Genomic DNA, 23,021 nt, shown 5'->3' with positions numbered 1-23,021 from the left:
GCTTGGAGAGTGGTGAATGAATGGAATGAGCTGCCAGAGTCAGTTGTGAGTGCTTTATCTGTTAATGGATTGAAGAAGAGGTATGATAGATTGGGTCTCTGACGATGAGTCTTTGGCCTCCATGGAGGTACCAATATAATAATAATAATAATAATAATTATTATTATATGATATCTAAATGGAGTCCAGAGACTTATTGTGGGAGACCCAATCCATCTATTATACACACAAAAACCTATCATACCTTTCACTGACTGTCAGGAACTTCCAACTATTTCTGACAATCCATTCTACTCATTCACTACTCTCCATGCAAAATATCTGGTCACAACACTGCTACTAACCTCATCCTTACACAACTTCCACAGATGGTTCATATTTCTCTATTTATTGAAAAATTTTGTTTGTATTTATAAATCCCCTTTTCTAAATCTCCTTTAATATCTTAAAAGTTTCTATCATGTCCCCTCTTTTATTGGTTTATCCTCCTGATCTTGGATATGTAATTTGATAATGCTTCTCTCAAACAACCTCTTACCACTTCCTATGCACTATTCCGAGATGACTCTTAAGTCTCTCATAATTACAATCTTTATAGTTCAACATGAACTTTATGGATATATCTTCTGATGCTATTATTAGATACAATAGTCTCAAACTCCTGTTCACTCTACAAGACATTGTTTCATGTAAATATCCCCTAGCAACTGTATAAATTCTACTTCCATTTTGCCATGTCCCCCTTTCCATCCTATGTCCCCACAGTTAAAGTCTCCCATAATAATTGTTCATCCTGCATTATTTGTGCAAATCTGCCAATAAATGGCATCCACATCCTTCCCTGAACCTCTGGTCTATAGCACCACCAATATATTTTGTCCTATTGATCACATGAGACAGCCTCATATGAACTATCATCCCAAAGACCTAAAATCCTCTTTTCTTAACTTCCAATTAGTTATATTCAACTATCATCAGCAATACCCCACCCTCTGTCCTATTCCCTCTATCCTCCTTGAAAATATAATACCTTTACATTCTATCCCTGAAACTATATTATTTACTGTCAGCAAGGTTTCACTGATAATTATAATTTTTGGCCAAGTCAAGTTGACCAATGCTCCCAACTCCTCTCCCTTATTCCTGATACTTCTTGCATTTCATTATCACCTTGTACCCACAATTACTCTTGTGTAACGTCATTACCAACCCATTTGAATCAAAAACCTGTGAAATCATATTCAGCAATGCATAATCATTTCAGTACACACACTCATTTATCACAGGGATGGCCATACACATGGTCGATTGCATCCCCCCTATTAAGTATTCCTAGTTTTGCACTTACAAACTCTCACACCACACAACTACAAAAAAGATATCCTTGAAGTATAGAGTAATTACTTCATAAAATTGCTAAATGAAATAATCAGTGACAGCAGTGATAAAAAACACTGACCAGGCATGCAATCAAGAATACATATCCATACTTGAAGTAGGAAAAAAAGCCATCAAAAGCCTGAAATGTGGAAAGGCAGCTGGAGCAGATGAGATTCGACCAGAAATGCTCAAGAAAGGAGGTATAAAAGTCTTACAGTGGTTGCACAGCATAGTTCAGAAGGTCTGGACAGAGAGATAAATTCCAAATGATTAGAATACAGCTCTCATAGTACCCATATATAAAAAGGGAAATAAAACTGAATATGAGCATTACAGAGGTATTTCATTATTGAGTGTTCCTGGAAGAAAAGCTTGGTGAAGAACAAGCTGGATTCAGGCCAAATAGAGCTGTCAGGATCAGATCTTCACTTTACGACAAATAGTCCAGAAAGCATGGGAATATAACAAAGAACTGTATTTAAGTTTTGTCGATCTGGAAAAGGCATATGATAAGGTGCCAAGAGAGAAGCTATTCAATACGCTACAGTTATATGGTGTCAATGGGGCATTATATCAAGCAATACTTAGTCTTTATTTGAGTTGTAAGTCAGCAGTTAGAATTGAAGGAAGTACAGGAAGATGGTTTAATGTTAAATCTGGTGTGAGACAAGGATGTACATTACCCCCTCTGTTATTCATTATTTATGGATCATATTATGAAGGAAAATGGTATTAAACCTGATATCAAAATAGGAGATGTTAATGTCAGCTCTTTGCTTTATGCGGATGATGTTATACTTCTATAGTATTCAACACAAAATACAAGGCTAATCTTCTTGAATGGCAGGCAGTCTCAAGTAGAGTAATGTGGGCAAATATGAGAATGGGGAACTGGACAATGAGACTTATTTGTGCCTATGGTCCCACAGAAGGTTCTACTAAGGTAGAAGTGGAGGAATTTTTTGAGGCTTTAGAAAAAAGCAACTGACACAATCAAAAATGAAAATTTAGTCCTTGTTGGGGATCTAAATAGCAGAGTAGGAAATGATTGTCAGACATATAAAAATATTTTGGGAAAATTTGGAGAAAAGAGCAAAGCTAATAATAATGGCAAATATCTGTTAGATTTCTGCTCAGAACATGGACTGGTTATTACTAACACCATGTTCCAACATAAAAATGTGCACAAATTCACATGGAGAAGAGGCTAGGAATAAGAAAAGTCTCACTGACTATGTTATTGTTGATAGTGATGTTTTCTCCCTGGTGCAGGACACCAGAGTGTACAGAGGATTTGAAATTGGAAGTGATCACTATTTAGTCTTGAGCAGGATAAAATTGAATTTCATATTGAAAAGAATAACATGTAAGAAAGTTTTAAAGCGAATAAAAGTTGAGCAGCTCTCAGATGTGAACTGTAGACTAAAATACACAAAGATTATTGAAGAAAAATGAAAGAGTTTGAGAACAGGAATCAAACCTTGGAGATTCAGTGGCGAACTCTGAAGAAAACATTGATTGATTCTGCCAGAGAGGCATGTGGTGAGGTTGTCTGTAAGGATAAAAAAATCAGAACTCCCTGGTGGACAGAGGAAGTTAAAGAGGCAGTGAAGGAAAAGAAGAAAGCATACCAAAAGTTCCTGTCAAATAAGTCAGCTTGTGCTCTTAGAGAATATAGAGACAAATGCAAGAATGCTAAACACTGTGTAAAACTAGCTAAACAAAAGTCATGAGAAGACTTTGGCAAGAATATAGAAAATAAATATCAAGAAGGTGGCAAAATATTCTGGAGGTTGTTGAAGAAGCTTAAGAATGGAGGAAAGAGTGCTGTAAAAGGAATTGACCAGGCATGCAGTTAGGAATACATATCCATACTTGAAGTAGAAAAAGCCATCAAAGGTTTGAAATGTGGAAAGGCAGCAGGAGTAGATGATATTCGACCAGAAATGCTGAAGTATGGTGGTATAAGAGTCTTACAGTAGCTGCACTGCATAGTTCAGAAAACCTGGACAGAGGGACGAATTCCCGATGATTGGAGTAGAGCTCTCATGGTACCCATATATAAAAAGGGAAATAAAACTGCATGTGAGAATTACAGAGGTATTTCCCTACTGAGTGTTCTTGGCAAGATCTATGCAAGTATACTTGAGAAACGGTTGAGAAGAAATGTGGAAGAAAAGCTTGGTGAAGAACAAGCTGGATTCAGGCCAAATAAAGGCTGTCAGGATCAGATCTTCACTTTACGACAAATAGTCGAGAAAGCATGGGAATATAACAAAGATCTGTATTTAAGTTTTGTTGATCTGGAAAAGGCATATGACAAGGTGCCAAGAGAGAAGCTATTCAATATACTGCAGTTATATGGTGTGAATGGGACATTATATCAAGCAATACTTAGTCTTTATTTGAGTTGTAAGTCAGCAGTTAGAATTGAAGGAAGTACAGGAAGATGGTTTAATGTTAAATCTGGTGTGAGACAAGGATGTACATTATCCCCTCTGTTATTCATTATCTATATGGATCACATTATGAAGGAAAGTGGTATTAAACATGATATCAAAATTGGAGATGTTAATGTCAGCTCTTTGCTTTATGTGGATGATGTTATATTTCTAAATAAATCTGCTACAAGTCTGCAAGATTCACTGACTAAATTGAATATCTGTTGTAATAGATATGGTATGAAGGTCAGCAATAAAAAGACAAAGACAATGAAAATAGGCAGAATCATTGAAAATGTCAACTGTGTTGTGAATGGAGAACCTGTGGAACAAGTAAAACATTTCAGCTATTTTGGCACGATTTTTAGTGAAGATGGTAAATTAAATATGGAAATAGACAACAGAATCAGCAAAGTGGTATGGTGGGAAGTCAATTGAATAAATTCATATGGAATAAGAGAGAAATTAGTCGGAACACTAAATTAGCTGTATACAAGACAGTGTTCAAACCAGTTTAACTTATGGATCTGAGAGCTGGGTCAGAAGTAAAACACTTGATCAAAGACTAGAGACCACAGATATGAGAGTCCTGAGAAAGATTATAGGCGTGAACAGATGGCATCAATGGCAATATCATATTAAAAACGAGGATATTAGGAAAGAACTTGACATTGTCAGCATCCAGGAATGCGTTAGCAGAGCTAATCTCAGGTGGTATGGTCACTTAAACAGAATGAGCGAGGAAAGATTAGCAAAACAAGTGTTCTCTGCCAGGTTGGCAGCAAAACGACCCAGAGGAAGACCAAGATATAGGTGGATTGATACAGTACAAAGTGCTTTAGACGACAGACATAAGATCTGATAATGTTGGAGTCTTGACAAGTAACAGACTGATTTGGAGGAAAATTGTAGATAGGAAATTAATAATGATGTAATTTTTTTCATGTGGTACTATCATATCCTTTACACCCCTTGAGGGTACATGGCAGGAATTTGATGACGATGATGATATTATTCAAGACATGAGAGCTACAAGAACCTATACCACATTAATGCCATGTGTGAGGAGAGTTGAGAAAGAAGAAGAAACCTATTGACATTCTTAACGAGTTGTAGGTTGAAATTGTTGGGAAACACATCATGAGGAAGGCTGTTCTTGAAGACAGAAGCAGATGGAATAAATTAGTAACAGGCAAAGAAGTTTTGATGAGTTTGCAGTTGTACTGTAAAGGGATGTTGGATAGCAGCTGCTCTTGTTTTGACAGGCCCAACAGCATGGAAGGATTGATGTTTGCCAATATTCAGTGGAACAGTGACCATGGAAGCACCTGTAGAAAAAAAAAAAAAAAAGACACAGAGCTGAACACATCACACCTGTGAGATAGAGGTTGAAGTGGGCCTGCAGGGGAAGGGTCATCTATGAGCCAAATTGCTCTCCTCTGGACAGCATCAAGAATTTTTAAGGAGGTTTTAGGTGCACCAATCAAACTATGTGAACAGTATTTTAAGGATGGGTGGATTTTGGATTTATATAGGGTTAGTACCTTGGTGAGTGTAAAATAGTTTCTTAAACAGAAAAGAATGCCCAGTTTTTTAGAAGCTGAGGAAGCTACTGATGTGATGTGTTTGTGCCAAGAGAGGCTGGAGGTAAATGTCAGTCCAAGTAGAGAGAGTTCATCCTGTCTGGTAATGCATCTATGATTGAGGATGAGAGAAGGTGAGCTGAGATCCCTTTTGTGAGAGAAAATGGAGCACTGCATTTTGGTAGCATTGAAGGTAATTAGGTTATCCTTACCCCATTGAAGGATGGTATGGAGAGTGCTATCACTGGCAAAGATATGGATAGGATTTGTAATGATTGAGAGTAGATGATTTATGAGAAGGAGGGTAGGTGAGGGAATAGAGGCCTGAGATAATTCTGCATTGGTGGCAAGGCTTGAAGAGAAGGTGCCATCCACAATGACACACAGTGAACACCATTAGGCTCAATATAATAAGGTTCTGTCTGTGCTTAAGTTTTGTAGATCTGGAAAAGGCATATGACAAGGTGCCAAGATAAAAGCTGTTCAAAATTCTATATTTATATGCTGTAAATGGAACATTATATCAAGCAACACAGTCTATATTTGAGTTGTGAGTCAGCATTAGAATTGAAGGAGGAATAGGAAGATGGTATAAGGGTAATGCTTTATTTTTACTGTTATTCATCATCTATATGTATCACATTATGATGGAAAGTTGCATTAAACCTACTATCAAACTTGGAGATATTCAACGCTGTTCTTTATCTTATGCATATAATAATGATGATTTGATCCTAAACAAATTCAACAGATGCCTGCAGAATTCCCTAATGAAGAAAGTTCCAGTGTGTGTGTATTCCTGATGAGGACATTAATAATATAAAGGTTAAAATGCTGAGTGTTATTTTATTCTAATTAAAATAAGTGCTCTAACACTCCAGTTTGTCTCCATAATTCTGCACAATGGATTATTAAGGATTGGTACACATAGTTGATTACATTTTCTTCACATTTACTTAAAAACATTTTTTAGATCAACAATATTAAAAATAAAGTATCACATGTATACAACTCGTATGGTATTTAAAAGAGCATACAAGCTCACCCGTTGGCTGAAGGGCAGGTATTTATATAAATAATTTTTTTGTACAAAGAGAACATTTCATTGAAATTTTACCCTTTTTGGTCTCACTGTAAACACTTACAAAACCATAAAAGGTTCTAACTAAAGACCAGAGCATAAATACTACTCTAAAGGATATGTACTATAGTGGGCTTTACACTATAACCAACTATTCCTTTAGTCTTTATGCATTTGTGATAGTTGATTATATTTGCAATTGAGAGATTTTTACTCATTAATAAATGCAAGATATTAAAAATATCATATACATTTTAATTAACTTATTCTTTCTTACCTGGAGGTGAAGCTTGAAGTGGAGTTGACGGTACACTACGGCCACTACTCTCATCAAATTGGGACAAGTCCATACGAGTGTCATCCATTCCCAAAGCTGGAAGAACATACACACCTATGTATACTAGGTTGAAATTTCACATTTATATCTTTCTGCCCCAAATGCATCTATCAATTTCAATGAATAAAACATAGCTAGTAATCTTGGAATGCAAATGAAATTATATTTTTCATAGGAAAATTATTATTATTATAACCGACCTAAGACACACCAGACCAATGATTCTCAAATCTTTTGGTCTCAGGACCCCTTTGCACTCTTGAAATTATTGAGAACTCCAAAGAGCTTTAATTATATGGGCTTTATCTACAAGTATTTACTGCATTAGAAATTAAAACTGAGAAAATTTTAAAATGTTTATTTGTTAATTCATTTATAAAAATAACAATAACAAACCCCATATATATTAACACAAATAACACATTTTTTTTAAATGACAAATAACCATATTTTCCATTAAAAAAATATATAAAAAATAGTGAGAAGAGTGGCATTGGTTTACATTTTTGCAAATCTCTAACGTCTGTCCGGTTTAATAGAAGACAGATTCTCATACATGTTTTTGCTGAAGTATATGAAGAAAATACAGCTTCACACAGAGATGAAGAGGAAAAAAATAGTATTTTAATAGCATTTTTAGGTAATGGTGGATATCTTCTTTGATGTTAAAAGTTTTTTTTTCACATGGTTATAAATTAAAATAAAGATGCCAAGAAATTATATTCTTGCTTGATCCTTTATCAACCAAAAAGAACATAAGAAATATGTCTTGTATGGACAATCAAAAAGCAGACTAGAACTGCTCACATCATGCTCCTGTGATGTTTTAGCAAAAGATCAGAGGAGCATAATGGGAGCAGTTCATGGTATAGTGAGAGTGGATATGCCTTGGTCATCCATACAAGAGTTGGAGGAAAAAGACAAGATTGCAAAAAAGATTGGGACCATTTAAATATGAGAGAGAGAGATGGAAACAAAGACAGAAGAAGTTGTGTCCAACAGTTTTAGTGAGGGACCAGAAGGCTCTCATCCTAAAATACAGAAAACCAAAATACAAACAATACAGATAAGGACACATGTAGTAATAGATATAATACAATGGCAAGCATAGTTACTTTGATTGTAACTAAAGAAAACCAATTAAGCTTGTTCCATCAGTTCTACTGATTTCTTTCTGCTAGAAGAATTAAACAAATAAAAATCACCTGGACTGCTAACAGATATAACCATACCACCATCCATAAAATTATTGATAAATATCATTCCTCAACCAGACCACAATTGGATATAAAAAAATCTGCCATACACCACTTTAAAGTAACATCAGAATAAATAGTATAGTTTCTTAAAATACAAATTTATTTAATACTGACTATTACAAAGAAACTTACATTATAGCCTACCAGTTTCGCCAGCAAACTGGCTTTTTCAAGGCATTTACGGAAAGACATAAAAACTAGTAAATGCAAATTGAAAGGAATAAGAAATGTTGTAAACCAACTAGTAGTTAAGGTTACACGTTTGCGTGACAGAGAGGACTTATTATTCTTATTCATTATCACGCATGCGTGTTTGTTGTAAACGTGTAATGTGATTACTGGCTAGCTGTAGTTCAGATTGATTTAGAGAGGGGATCAGGTTTTTCCATGAACTGTTAGGATTGCACCCTAATTTCTGTTGAGGTTTCTACCGGTTATTAACACTATTGTGGCTTCCTTGAATAAACAATGTCTGTAGTCGTCATCCAGATATGGCATGGAGCCGTTTTTCCCACTCTATCAAGTGGTTAGAAGTACAAAAATGATGTGCTAAGCCGGAAGAGATACTTCTGTTGTGGTTTACATCACCAACATGTTCTTTTTGTCTGATTTCTAAACTCCGTGAAGTTTGTCCGATGTAGGCAAGACCACAGGAGCAAGGAATGTAATATAGTGAGATCCTATGATAGGGACAAGCAAGCATGGCCTGCTGCATGAATTTCATCTAAGAAATTATCACAGATTGAGTGACCTCTTCAGGGCCTTAATGAGAGAATTTGAGAAAGGGACTATGTAAGCATTGCAGAATGTGACACAGATTCCCCCCCCCCGTCTATAAATTAAAGAGGATTTATTGTGTGTGCACACGTGTAGTGATCCAGCAATTATGTACTCTCAAAACAACTACATTCATTGGTCCTTGGGCGATTATGTGGCAAATGACTTTTGGAATAGCAACATCTCCCAATAGTGCAGTTGAGATTATGTAAATTTTCCTCTTCATCTGGAAAAATCTGAGTGTGAATTCCATTTAAGATATGAGGAATCCCATTAGGATGTCATAAGGACTTCTGAGTTAGTCAGTATCATATAGTGGTGATGAACAAGCCAGTTGAAGAACATATGCAAATAGCTTGCATGTGTTCTTCAAACCCAAGCTCTAGCTTAACATTCAGCATATAATGCAGATTGCAGTAGCTCCATAAATGCCATCATCAAATTCAAATCAGACAAAGAGCCGTGCAGGGTATTTACCTCCTGCTCAAATGGCAATAAGGTCAGCGGGATCTTCCTTCTAGAAGCAATCCTAGTTCAATTTAGATGATGCTATTGAAACATTACCCCTCCCCAAAAAAAGAGGTGACCTCTTAGATTCAATCTTCCTCAACTACTGCACAGATGACCAAAACAAAGTGCCCTCCTCCAAACACACACACAAACAACAACAATAGCTCACTGCATGCTCTTAAAACTTGTGTTCCAGAATTAACACTTCTCCTCTATTGTCTACATGAGGCATCTATCCTACATGGAAACAAGCCAATATTCGACCAATCCTAAAGAAGCAGGATAAAAGTAAGCCATCTTCTTATTGCTAGTGCTTATCTCAAAAATAATGAGAAAGTAATCATAACTTTTTTTTTTTTTTTTTCACTGATTTGAGATTAAGACTTAGTATAAATTTAGCACAGCAAATTTCCTTGTCAATCCATCTTTGGATACATACAATGGAAAGGTTTGGGAAAACTTGGTGGCCAGTTTTTTTTTTTTTTTGGCATTTTCAGTGCATTTGATAAGGTCTGGCACAGAAGCCTGCTCAGCAAATTATGATCTTTATGCTTTACCACCACTCTTTTCAAATGGCATTCCAAATTTCCTCTCTGGTAATTCTGCTAAATGACATGCTTCCTTTAGACATCACCCAGGTCTGATCCTCCACAATCAATATCACACACTGATCTCCCTGTCATTTTTCATATGTGCAAGGAAAAACCTGTCAAGTTTGATCTGCTAAAATACAGTCCTGTCTTATCACCCCCCTCCCCCACTGCCCTTCAATTTTATATAACATCCAGATCTCCACACTCTCTCTTCTAGAAATAGTTTAACAATTCTTGCCTTCCCTGACATAAGCACATCACATCCACAGTCTTCTCTTCCTTCAAAAAGCCATTCCCATTCAAGACTGAATAAACCTTAAATCTGCTTTAGGTTAAAATACTACTGCCACATTTGAAGGCTATTTACAAAATATCTTCCTAAAATGTTTGATTCTAATCATAAGAGGACAAACAGGTTAACCGATAACTATTATCCCCCCCCCCTCCAAACACACACCAACAATATCTTATTTTTGCCTTATGCCTATTCTATTTTCATGGGCACCAATCTGCTGAACTGGCTTCTATTATTTCCACTTTCCCCTGTGAACAGATGAATAATTATCAGTGAGCATTTATTTACTGGCAAGCTTCAAAATTAACAACACTGTTCATTGTTAAACTATATTTGGTCACTCAATTAGCTGACATATGGAAAACCTTAATAAGATCACTCAGTTTGCCAGAATTTAATTTCGCTCATAACTACAGAACGTGCTCACACAAAAGTGACTAACACAACATGCTCCATGCGTGCAATGTTAGGCGTCTGTTTCGATTTTTTAATTTATATGCCCCAGAAGAAGGAATGCCTATTCCATTTTCTCCATACTAGCCACTTTGAGTTTTTCTCTTACTGTTATAAGCCCTGAAAAAGCTGAACAGCTCCGTTGGCAAAACTGTTGGCATCGTATGTTTATAAATCATAATAATATTTCAACACTTCTCATCCCACTCTTTCATTCTATCTACTTCTGCTCAGTTTCTTTCGAGAATAATAGAAGCTAGAATAAAAATAGATAGAGGCTATTTAACAATAATTGGTTTATATGCCCCAGAAGAAGGAAGAGAACAGGATAATACTGATTTTTATAATCAGCTACAAAACATATATAATAAAATAAATAAAAATGATTACGTAATTTTAGCAGGAGACTTAAATGCAAGAATTGGAAACACGAAAATGAATAACAATATAGGAATACATGGAGAACATATTCTAAAATCGAGTATGTTCAAAAAGCAAAAAATTGATTGCCTTTGTAGTTTATAATAACCTAAAAATAATGAATTCCTTCTATAAACATAAAGACATACATAAATATACTTGGGCAGCAAGAGGATGGAAATCAATATTGGGCTATTTTATATTAAATGAAAAGACATCAAAATTTTCACTAGATGTTAGAGTTCACAGAGGATATGTAATAAGCAATGACCACTTCCTTGTTAAAATAAAATTAAGATTACCACCTAAATGGCTACAAGTAACAAGAACAGAAAGAAAATTTGAAACATTTATTTATAAAATTAGACTATTGAATGATACAAATGTACAATGGCTATATGAACAAAGAATTAACCAATATCTAGATAAAATAAAACAAAATGAAGAAATAGAAATAGAATGGCTTAATATAAAAACGATACTGCAGCAGCAAATGAAAGACCAAAAAATTCAATAAAAGGAAAAAACTGAAGATCTGGGATGATACAATCAAAGAAATAATCAAAAAGAAAAAGGAAGCCTATCACAAATGGTTAAGCAGTAAAAGATTAGAAGATGAAATAGAATATAAAAGAATAAGAGCCATAGCTAAAAGAGAAGTCAGAAAAAGACAGAGAATCATGGAACAAATTTGTTTCTAATTTAGAACATGATTTATATAAAATAAGACCCAATGTATATAAGATTTTGAAACACTTAAATGCAGATACCAAAGAAAACATAAAATTAAACACCGAATTGAAATTAGAAGAATTTCTAAATTACTACACAGAATTCTGGACAGATGAATATTTTAAAAAAGACAACTGGCAAACAATTAACGAAAATGAAAAGGAAATAACTAAAGAAACAAGAAACAGAAAATCACCTGGAGAAGATAAGCTAGGTTCAGTACTATATAAATATGCAGGAACAAGATTCAAAGAGAGAAAGACTTATTATTTTTAAATAAAATTTATTCAACTGGTATCCCCCCAATAGAATGGAAAAAAGCAATTGTGATTCCTATCTTTAAAAAAGATAATAGAGATGATCCTAAAAACTATAGAGGTATCAGTATACTAAATTCCTGTTACAAAATATATAGCAGAATCTTAAATAGCAAACTAATGAAATATTCCGAAAACTTTATTTTAGAAGTACAGAATGGATTTAGAAAAGGACGATCATGTATAGACTTGGCCTTTTGCCTAAAATTAATAATAGAGAAAAGAAGAGAATACAATTTAGAAACACATATTGCATTTATTGACTTTGAAAAAGCATTTGACAAAGTTAAAAGAAACATTATTTAACATATTAAAAGAAAGACAAATACCAAATAATATCCTAAAAGCTATCACAAGTATATATGAAAATAATTAAATACAAATAAGATTAAATCACGAGCTATCATATACGAGAGAGATAAACTAAGGGGTCCGACAGGGATGTCCCCTCTCAGCAACTCTTTTTAATAGCTATTTAAATGAAATAATAATAAAATGGAATAAAAATTTACATCAAGGAATTAAACTTTCTCCCACAGTGAACTTAAACACTCTCCTTTTTGCTGACGACCAAATAATAATTACAAATTCTGAAGATAACTTACAGAAAGCTATTTTAGATCTAAATGAGATAGCCAAAGATTATGGTATGATAATATCAACAGAAAAATCAAAAACTATGGCCTTTAAAGGACAAGATTCAGCAAGAACTAAAATAGTAATAGATAACAAGATCTTAGAACAGGTGAATTCATTTAACTACCTAGGATGTATGATCACATATGAAAATGAAAAAGATATAAATGTAAAAATTGTAAAATATTTAAAAACAACAGGTGTAATTAACTCTATATTTAAACCAAGCCTAGTTCAAAAACAAACCAGACTAAAAAAAGTATACAATACATTAGCCTTACCAGTCTTATTGTATGGAAGTGAAATCTGGACAATAAAACAAAAAGACAAACAAAGATTAATAACAGCAGAAATGAAGTTTATGAGAAAAACTGCAAAGTATACCCTATTTGATCACAAAAGAAACGAAGAAATTATGAAAGAATTAAATCAAGGACCAGTAATAGAAAAAATTAAAAAATATAAACATAAATGGATGGAACACGTTCAAAGAATGAAAACAGAAAGATTACCAAAATAAGCCTTAAAGTACAAGCCATTAGGAAAAAGAAAACCAGGACGTCCTCTTAAACGATTCAACAATAACTTCTAAGGCTGGAATAGGCAATGCTAAGCCTAAATCCTTGATAAGCATGATGATGATGATGATGACATTTCAACACTTCTCATCCCACTCTTTCATTCTATCTACTTCTGCCCTTTGGGACAGTTTCTTCATACCCCCCTAGGACTACAGCCTTTAGGTGTTAAAAAAAAAAAAAAATACAGTCCATCTCTTTTCTTCACCACTTGCCCATTATGTCCTCACGCACCATAAGTTTTGCATCCTCTTTGACAGGCATAATATATTATCCTCACAGCCTTAGTTGCAGCAATTCCCAACCAAACATGGTGGAATACTTTACAACCACACATTCAATTAACCATATCTTTAATCTTTCTTTACATTCTTGCCTTTGTTAAATGTTGCTTACATTTAACAAACAATGTAAAATGAATGGAAATTGTAGAAAAACAATTAAAGACCCCTGAGTGAAATTTCAGACTCCTGCTCTGAAAGAGGAATAAGCTAAACTTAGATGACGCGCAATATAAAAATCTACTGAAATGTGTGTTTAATCACAAAATGTCTTAAAGAAACTCATAAAATCAAAAATCGCAGATAATAATAGCAGTGACTTTTGAGAAATAACTATTCATTAATGAATAATTACCCTGAGTAGCCAACTGTGACATTACTTGCTGAGACTGCACTTCTGATGTATTGTTGAAAAAGAACCTACTTTGAGGAACATGTGGAGAGCTGAAATATAAATTGTAATTTATTCAAATGCTTTCACAAGCTGTCTTTTTAATAATATAAATGTAAGGTTTAAACATATAAGTGTTTTCAGAACAATTATGCAAGATCAAAAATTTTGTAACTCAGCATAGTAGTAAATATATATGCACATATAGCAAACACACACAGCAAGTCAAAATGATGTAATGATCAAAAACATTTGCGAAACAAGTATTAAGCATGAGATGAGATGAGTATTAAGCATAAAAATATGAAAATCACACTTTTCAGAACAGAAAGTAACACTCAGTTTTTTTGCCATGCTTTTGAGAGCTCAATGTGCACGACATTTCATCTTGCACACGTGTGGTGAAATAGAAGACATGACACAACTCCCCCCTCCCCCCCTGGATGGTGCATATGCACAGTGATAAATATCATTTACTCTAAAGGCTTTCACAAACATTCATGACTACAATGGGATTTTTACACCCACCCACAGCCTGTGAGTGTTACACAAAACAACATGCCCATTTGCCCAATCAGAAGGCATGTGGATTAGTTATCACTAAAATCATGTTCTAGTATAATAAAAATGTGCATCAATTCGAGCAAAGCACAATGCAAAACACACCCAGAAAAATCTTTTATCAACAACATTATTGTTGATAATAATTCACTAGCATTATCAACAAACAGATTACACTATTCTTTTCAGAATGGCTTAAGTTATTAGAAGGCCAAGATATATTCAATACAAAGTGGTGCTCAACAATTAGTTTTGAATAGGATAAATGAGTTTCATTATTATTATTACCCCAAGACCCCCATGGAGTCAAAGACTCATCTGGGGGGGGGGGGGTCCCTTTATCATACATGCAGCTCATCATACCGTGCCTTAAACACATTCAAATTCTCTGCAGACACCAAACTCTCAGGGAAGGCTGTCATGTCAGAAACTGTCATGTCCTCTATTTCCAATCATTCACAACTCTGCATGCAAAAAACCTGCTTCTCACTCCCCTGCTCACACTCTCCTTATACAGCTTCCAGGAATGACCTCTGGTTCTCCCCTGATCTCCCACTGTTTTCTGTAGAACCTCTAAAAACACCGATCATATAACAACCCCTTACTAACTTGTAGGTGTCTATCACATCTCCCCTCTTCTTCCTATCCACTAGATTCTGTAAATTGCATCTTCTCTTCATCACATTCGACTTTCCAGAGGTCAGAAACTACCTTAGTCAGTCGCCTCTGGACCCTTTCCAATATCTCTTCACCCTTTTGAAAACCAGGTGACCATATCTGTGCACAGTAGTCCACATGTGGTCTAATCAGCCTTATACAATGGAACAAGAATCTTCCTACTTCTACAAGTCAGTGTAAAAAAAAATTCACTGACTTCCACAAGTCGGTGAATAAAAATAAAAAGCAATCTCAAAACAAGAGACAATATGGTGCAATCGACTTACAGGACTGGTTGTGACATAACTTTAACATAACTTTATATAATAAAGGGAAGTTGTGATATAACTTTATTTTAGATTCCAGAAAGTAAATCTTGACTCAAGTAAAATGGTGACAGGAGTAATTCTAGTTGTGAAGTTTCTTCAGTTAAAGATCAGGAATTTTTTTAAGTTAATCAATCTAACCTTTGTAATACCTTCATTCTCAAGTCACAGTCATGAAAGCATAGAAACATTTTTTTAGATATGTAGAAAAAATTAGAGATTTAGGAAAATGGTCAGATTTTCATTTGTTAATTATACTTCGTAATAAATTATTGGGAAACGCCAAAATGTTCTTAAACACATCCCCTTTATTGAGAGACATTGACAGTTATGCAACATTTATATCAGAATTTTTAAATGTGGGAGAATTAGGGCCTAACATTTGGAAAATTCATCAGTGCATTCAGGGTAACAAGGAGTCTGTTTCAGAGTATTACCACAGCTTTGGAGCATTGCTCATAAATTTAATGGTTCATCTAAAAGTGATCCTCTTTAGAATGGTTGCTGTTTAATCACTTTAGGCAGGCCTTAGAGATAATTTGAAAGAATCATGAACAATGTTTTCAGCTTGCTAAGGAAAAGAGATTTAGAGATATATTTCATTCCACAAACAATAAACAGGTAAATTCTTTTCAGTATAATGAAACTTATTCTCCTAACACAGATAAAGTGAGGGAAATTTCAAAAACTAAAAGGTGCTAAGAAAAAGAAACAGTCTAAGGCAAGCTTTCCCAAACTTTTTTTTCCATAGCCTGGGTATTTTAATACTTCATCTTCGTGACCCCACTAAAATTTTTATGGCCAATAGGTAAAATAAAACAGATTTGAATGTTCATACAGTTTTCATTTATTATTATTATAATAAAGAAGCATTTACTCTTACAAAAATATAAAGAAATTAAACTAAAGCCAAGTAATTTATTAATGAGAAGTGTGATGCTATTGTTTGTTAACTAGAAACTTCGGGTTTGGAGGAAAAGATAACTTTATTCTTAAATCCGGTTCAGCTTCCAATCGGTTTCTATATTTATTTTTTAGACAAAACCAGTGTTGAAAAGCCTGTTTCATACTTATCGGTTGCGACAAAAGGCATTAGAAATTTTATCACTTTTTCTGCTAAAATTGGGTACTCCTGATGGCAAGACAGCCAAAAATCCATCAGTGGTATTGTGATGAAGATGTCTTTGAGTGCCGTATCACATGACAGTTCAATTATAGATTCAATATCGGAATCCAGCAATTCTGTCTCAGATTCTGCATTCACTGTAAAAGGGTTCCTTATCCATGCTTTGTTGCTGTTGATTGGGGGGGAAATATTCCTTCAGACTTGCCGGCAGTCCTAGCATATGTTCCTTGATAACAGCTGAAATTGCATCTGGCATGGAACTCATATTATACTCTTTTTGTAATTCTGTTAGTTTTGTAAAAGATTTGTAATTCCCTGCTTCCACACGACTGGACCACAAATTGAGTTTTTTTGTTGCAGCTTCCACCTTCTCTTGCACTTTAAATACAGTTACATTGCTACCTTGTAATGTCAGATTTAAATTATTCAAAAAATCAAAAATATCACAAAGGTAAGCAACCTTGATTAACCAATTGACATCATGAAAACTGTCTTTGAATTCAAATATTACATCCCTAGCCATTGGGGGATGTTGGTCTAAGAACATTAAAACTTCATCCTTCATTTCAATAGTCTTCTTAAAACATTCTCTCTTGACAGTCATTGCACCTCGCAGTGCAAAAGAAGATGTGTTCATGTTCACTCCCCATTTCTTTCCACAACGCAGAGAATATTCTCGAATTCAATGGACGAGATTTTATAAAGTTAATAAATTGCACACACTCTTGCATCGTTGCATTTAAAAGCAATGGCATTCTTTTGATGACCAATGCTTCTCTGTGAATGCTACAATGCACCCATACACAGTCTGGTGCTACAGCTTTGATCTTCAGAAAAAGTCCAGTACGTGCGCCTGCCATTGCATGGGCTCCACTGCTACTCAGTCCCACACATTACTCCCATTCAATGCCCTTTTCATCGATGTAATTTGCAATCAAATTAAAAATTTCTTCAGCTGTGGTTCTTGTTGTCAGAAGTTTACAAAAAAGAAATTTTGTGCGAGTTGTATTGTCACAATCGTATTTCACAGAACACAATAAATTGGCATTGTCTGGTATGTCTGTACTATTATCAACTTGCAAGGGGAAAAAAATGCACTCTTTTAAGTAACCTACAACAGTTTCTTCGATATTATCTGCCATCTCCATGATTCTAAGCTTCACTGTGTTATTTGATAGCATCAGCATATTTACTTGGTTCTCCTGTTTTTTTTTTTATCACATATTCGAGATGCAAACATTTTCATTGCTGGAACTATTAATTTTGATATTTCATAAGAAGCCATTGCAAGGTTTTCAGACTGAGCTCCATGAGAAAAATTCGAAGACAGTCTTCTTGGTAGATATTAGTTCTCTCTTTTTATTTATAATGAAATCTATTGGCTTATTACTGTAGTTCGGATGTTTCAATTCCAAATGTAGCTTCAACTTTGAAGGTCTCATGGATCTGTTTGAAAGTGCCACACAACAAATAACACATAATGGTTTGTCATCAGCACCCTTCATGAAACCGAATTGTATATAATCCTCAGAATACTGTTGGATTCAGTACATCTTCTTTTTTGTAAGAGTAGTAGCCAACTTGGTGAATTCTGTCCTTTTGTATGGTTGTGAGGCCTGGACTTTATTGAAGGAAGATGAGAGGAGACTCCTGTCTTTTGAAATGAAAACTTACAGAAGACTTTTGAGAATTCCCTATACTGCTCACGAAACCAATGAAAATGTCCGAAAACTGATCGACTCAATAGATGGGAGAAAAAGGGAAAATATTCTGACAGTCATCAGAAGAAGACAGAAGAAATGGTTCAGACATGTGGAGAGGGCTAATGGCATTCCAAAGCAAACCCTAGAAGGAATCATTCCAAGATCAAGGGTTAGGAGCTGACTTCGATTAAAATGGACTGACAACATCAAAAAATGGACAAATTCCTCCCTTTCTCAACTGACATCAAGAACAAGAGACCGAGACGACTGGAGGAGGTTAGCAAAGAGTATCACCTACCAGCCATGAATGACCCAATGGTTCATTTAGGACTATGGGAGAAGAAGAAGTAGACAACACATCGTGCAGCCGTTTGTTAGTGCTGTTCTCAGAAGTTGTGCCCAGCTGCATGTCACTCGATTGTTCATTGGTGCTAATCGAAGAGTTTGTAACGGCACTTGTTTGTTTGTTGTTTTATTACCCATTTATCCATCATTAAATGGGTAATGGCAAGTGAGATGAAGAATGAAATAAATTATTTAGAAACAATTATAATAATTACGGTTGTTCAGCCAAGCCCACCGGGAAAGGTACACGTAATCAGTAAATACAAAAAAATACACTCTCTCAATGCTTAACTCAAACTGAACAAGCAGAGTGAGTACGTGGTGGGTGAGTAAAACAAACGCGAGATTGCCAAATGATTCAGCTGGTGGCGTGGTTGCCGCAGCAGATAGAGTGTGTTTTTTCGTCTCTATTAATTAAATTATTTATTCATTAGTCCCGATTAAACGCTATTTACTTGTAGTTTAGAGTTTTGTGAAAAAAAGAAACCCAAAAACGATACACCCAGGTTTTCGAGAGTTTTTTAGGCAACCCAGCAATCAGCTTTCGTGACCCGGTGCCGGGTCATGACCCACCATTCGGGTGAGTAAAACAAATGTGAGATTGCCAAATGATTCAGTTGGTGGCATGGTTGCCGCAGCAGATAGAGCGTGTTTTTCGTCTCTATTAATTAAATTATTTATTCATTAGTCCCGATTAAACGCTATTTACTTGTAGTTTAGAGTTTTGTGAAAAAAAAGAAACCCAAAAACGACACACCCAGGTTTTCGAGAGTTTTTTAGGCAACCCGGCAATCAGCTTTCGTGACCCAGTGCCGGGTCATGACCCACCATTTGGGAAACGCTGGTCTAAGGAATTTTCTGTGAATTTAATTGAAAATGTTCCAGAATCTCAGTCCAGGGTACAATTACATGATTTAGGAAAAATAGAGGAACTGAAAACATTCCTTAGTGAAGAGATAGAAAGGCAGCAGAGACCAATAGTGAAAGGACAGGAACTTCTGTTTAAGATGATATCTGATTTAGCAATATTCAAGATTCTTCACACAGATAATCAATCTTTCTCTTGTAAATCTAATGGTATTGACAGGAAGGAATAAAAACATCTCAAAGGAGATATATTCCAAAATGTTTTAGGTGCAATAAAATTGGTCATTTTGCTAAAGACTGTTATGATAGGGATAAATTCTGTTTTCAACATAAGAAATCTGGAAATATAAAAAAAAATTGAAATAATTATTATTCTAATATCATATTGGCAAGGACAGAAATGTCAAACTATTCATTAGACATGGCAAAAGCTAAAGGCAGCTCACACCATAAAAAGAGTCTGATGTATCAGCTCCTTATCCTAAAGGAGATAATCCTTTGATAGTTCTAGAAGGATTTATTGAAATGTGCCTTGTGAAATCTTACTAAATACATGTGCACATATTTCACTCATTTCTTATAGTTTGTTTAACAAAATTAAAACTTTAATTCCAAATGATAGTTCAGTTTTAATTTATCCAATTAAGCTAAAGGACATATTTGAATCAGAAATTTCAGCTGATAAGCAAATCAATGCTTTTATTTCAATTCCTTGTTTTCCTCTGAAAGTTGTCATCCATTAATAGTTCTTCCAGAAACCTATAATCAAAATGTACAAGTAATATTTGGAAATGATTTTCTGAAACATCATGCTTTTGCATGTAATTTTGTTGATGGTACAGTGTCTTTTTGTGGACTACAGTAGAATACTGTTTGGACATGACATCAGGTGACACAGGAAAATTAGAGCAATCTCCTGACTTTTTTAAACACTGATGATAATGATCAAGTGTTTAATATTGAGACTATAGAAAGATGAGAGGAAAAACATTAAAGAAATAAAATAAAAGAGAACCTAGTGCAGAATTCAATGAAATTAGCAAACACTAGTGAAGAAAGAAATAGAATTCTGAATTTTTTTAAATCTGCCTTTGAATTTTTCTCTGGTGTTTACACAGAGGATATTGTTTCAATATCTTGTAGTAATGTAGTAGAACACTCAGTGCAGATTTGTACTCAATCCCCTATTTACATTAGGCAATATCAGACTACACTGAAATATACGGTGTATTTTCAGAAAGTACTGCAGGAATATGAAAGGTCAGGAATAATTGAGAAGTCAAATTCTCAGTGGAATAGCCCATTCATCTTAATCAAAAAACCAAGTGGAAGCCTAAAGTTTGTAATAAATATCAATTATTTAAAGACTTAAGAGTCTTCAATAAGGTTACAAAACCTATTTTTTCCCTCTGTGTAAAATTGAGGAATTATTGACCTGTTTGGAAGGAGCACAGTATTTTACAAAACTGGATTTTAATTCTGGTTACTTTCAGATCCCTTTGAAGGAAGAAAACAGAAAATACTTTGCATTTACTATTAGATGGCAGAAATATCAGCTATGTAGATTACCACAAGGTGCAAGAAATTCTGCCATGTCATCCCAATCTTTAATGAACACTCTCTTATCAGATATGTTGGGAAATGGAGTCATCTGTTTTCAGGTGATCTTCTAATTTATTCAAAGGATCTAAATAGGCACTGTAAAATCATGTGGAATGTTTTAAAGAGATTAGATGAAGCAAATCTATCTTTAAAGTGTTCTATATGCCAATTTTTCTTAAAAGAAGTTGAATATTTAGGTCATAAAATCAGCAACAAAGGAATTATGCCAACTCAGTCAAATGTAGAAGCCATAATTATCAGCCTAACCTCCAAGAATAGTTAGGCAAGTTTGTAGATTCATCGGCATGTTAAATTTCTATAGAAAATTTATTCCTAATTGTTCACAGCTATTGAGACCCATACTGTACTTGACAAGGAAAGGTGTTGGATAAAGCTCAACAAGAAACATTTGACAATCTAAAACTATTTATTAATTTCTCTTGTTTAAACTTTAAGTTATACTATTTACCCCTGAAGATGTAAATCCTACGATTTACGAATCTTGTCAGGAAATATTATTTCAGTATATTGTATAACTGAATAATAAAAAAATGTAGTGTAATTACCAAAATATTTCTTTTGAATCTAAAACTGTCATTAACCAAAGCTCCAATTCTCATTTATCCTAAATTTGGTGAAATTTTATTACCTTTCTACTGATGCTTCAAATGACTGCATTGCTGCTGTATTAGAACAGAAAGAAGGAGATTTTAAGCCAGTAGCTTTTTTATTAGTAGAAAATTATCAGGTCCAGAATTGAACTATTTGACCTTAGAAAAGGAAGCACTAGCAATAATCATTCCCTTGAGAAAATTTAGATACTTATTGTTAGGTCAACGTATTAAAATAAGATCTGATCACCAGCCTCTGTCATTCCTAAGTACTATGAAAGATAAAAATCAACGTATAATTAGATAGGCACTGGAACTGAAGTACAGTAAAACCTCAATATAATGGACTAATTCGGGCAAAGGGGGGATCTGTCAAATCCAAAAGTCAGTTATATAATAAAATAGATTTACACATACATAAACCATTCACCGCGAGTAAACAAATGCACACTACTGGGTGTGGCTTAGCGCACGGCAGAACATCGGTCAGCATGTGTTAAAACTGCAGCAGAAAGGCACGGCACATGACAAAAGAACCAATTACAGAGCGATTGGTGTGATCACGTGCTAATCATTCACCGAACATATTTTTTGAGTGGTGACTCATTTATATCGGCTAAATTACTACAGTGCTTTTCCAACATATGATGGCCTATTCGCCAAAATTTGTTAAAAATAACAGGAAATTAATAACAAAAAATAACCTGTTAATTTAATTATAAGCAAATCTTGGTTAAAAGCATTTTTAAATTAACAGTGTGTTAATTTTCACGTGACATACAGACCGGAAATTTTGTCCGTTATATTGATACTGATTTGACATATTCCAGAAAAAAGAAATATAGTAGCTGATTACCTATCTAGATCTCTAGGATCTGATGATGATAAATCATCTAGGGATAACCATTTGAATCAAGATGAAGATAAATCTAAAGTTCATGTCATTCATAAGATGAATAAGGAATGTTATGATGTTATGAAGAGACCACGATAAAGGTCGAAACTAGTCTGGGTAGTGGCCCTTCCCTTAATGCATAACATTATACATATCCGCAAGGAGATGTGTTTTGCATTATGGGAGATACTGAGATAGCAGTCTTGGTAGCTTGCTGCACCTTTGCAAGGAGTCGCCCAGTGTTGTACCACTTTACCCAAGTCC

At 34.6% G+C, this 23,021-nt stretch overlaps 1 protein-coding gene across 3 annotated transcripts in view; it reads right to left on the bottom strand.

The window, feature by feature from the left end:
• Positions 1–23,021, bottom strand: part of LOC150106811 (nucleoprotein TPR-like) — an 826,699-nt gene that overhangs the window by 90,067 nt on the left and 713,611 nt on the right. For all 3 annotated transcript variants that reach the window (XM_090393327.1, XM_090393328.1, XM_090393329.1), the window contains exons 49-50: positions 14,029–14,117; positions 6,763–6,858 (exon numbers count right to left, since the gene is read on the bottom strand). In XM_090393327.1, the coding sequence (XP_090249453.1) occupies positions 6,763–6,858; positions 14,029–14,117 (185 nt within the window). The remainder of the gene's footprint in view (positions 1–6,762; positions 6,859–14,028; positions 14,118–23,021) is intronic.

The sequence above is a fragment of the Typopeltis vanoorti genome, chromosome 5, assembly GCF_054136105.1.
Source record: "Typopeltis vanoorti isolate ZY-2024b chromosome 5, IOZ_Tvanoo_1.0, whole genome shotgun sequence".
NCBI lineage: Eukaryota > Metazoa > Arthropoda > Arachnida > Uropygi > Thelyphonidae > Typopeltis > Typopeltis vanoorti.
The sequence above is the reverse complement of the archived record's forward strand: the minus strand, read 5'-3'. Positions and strand labels throughout refer to the sequence as shown.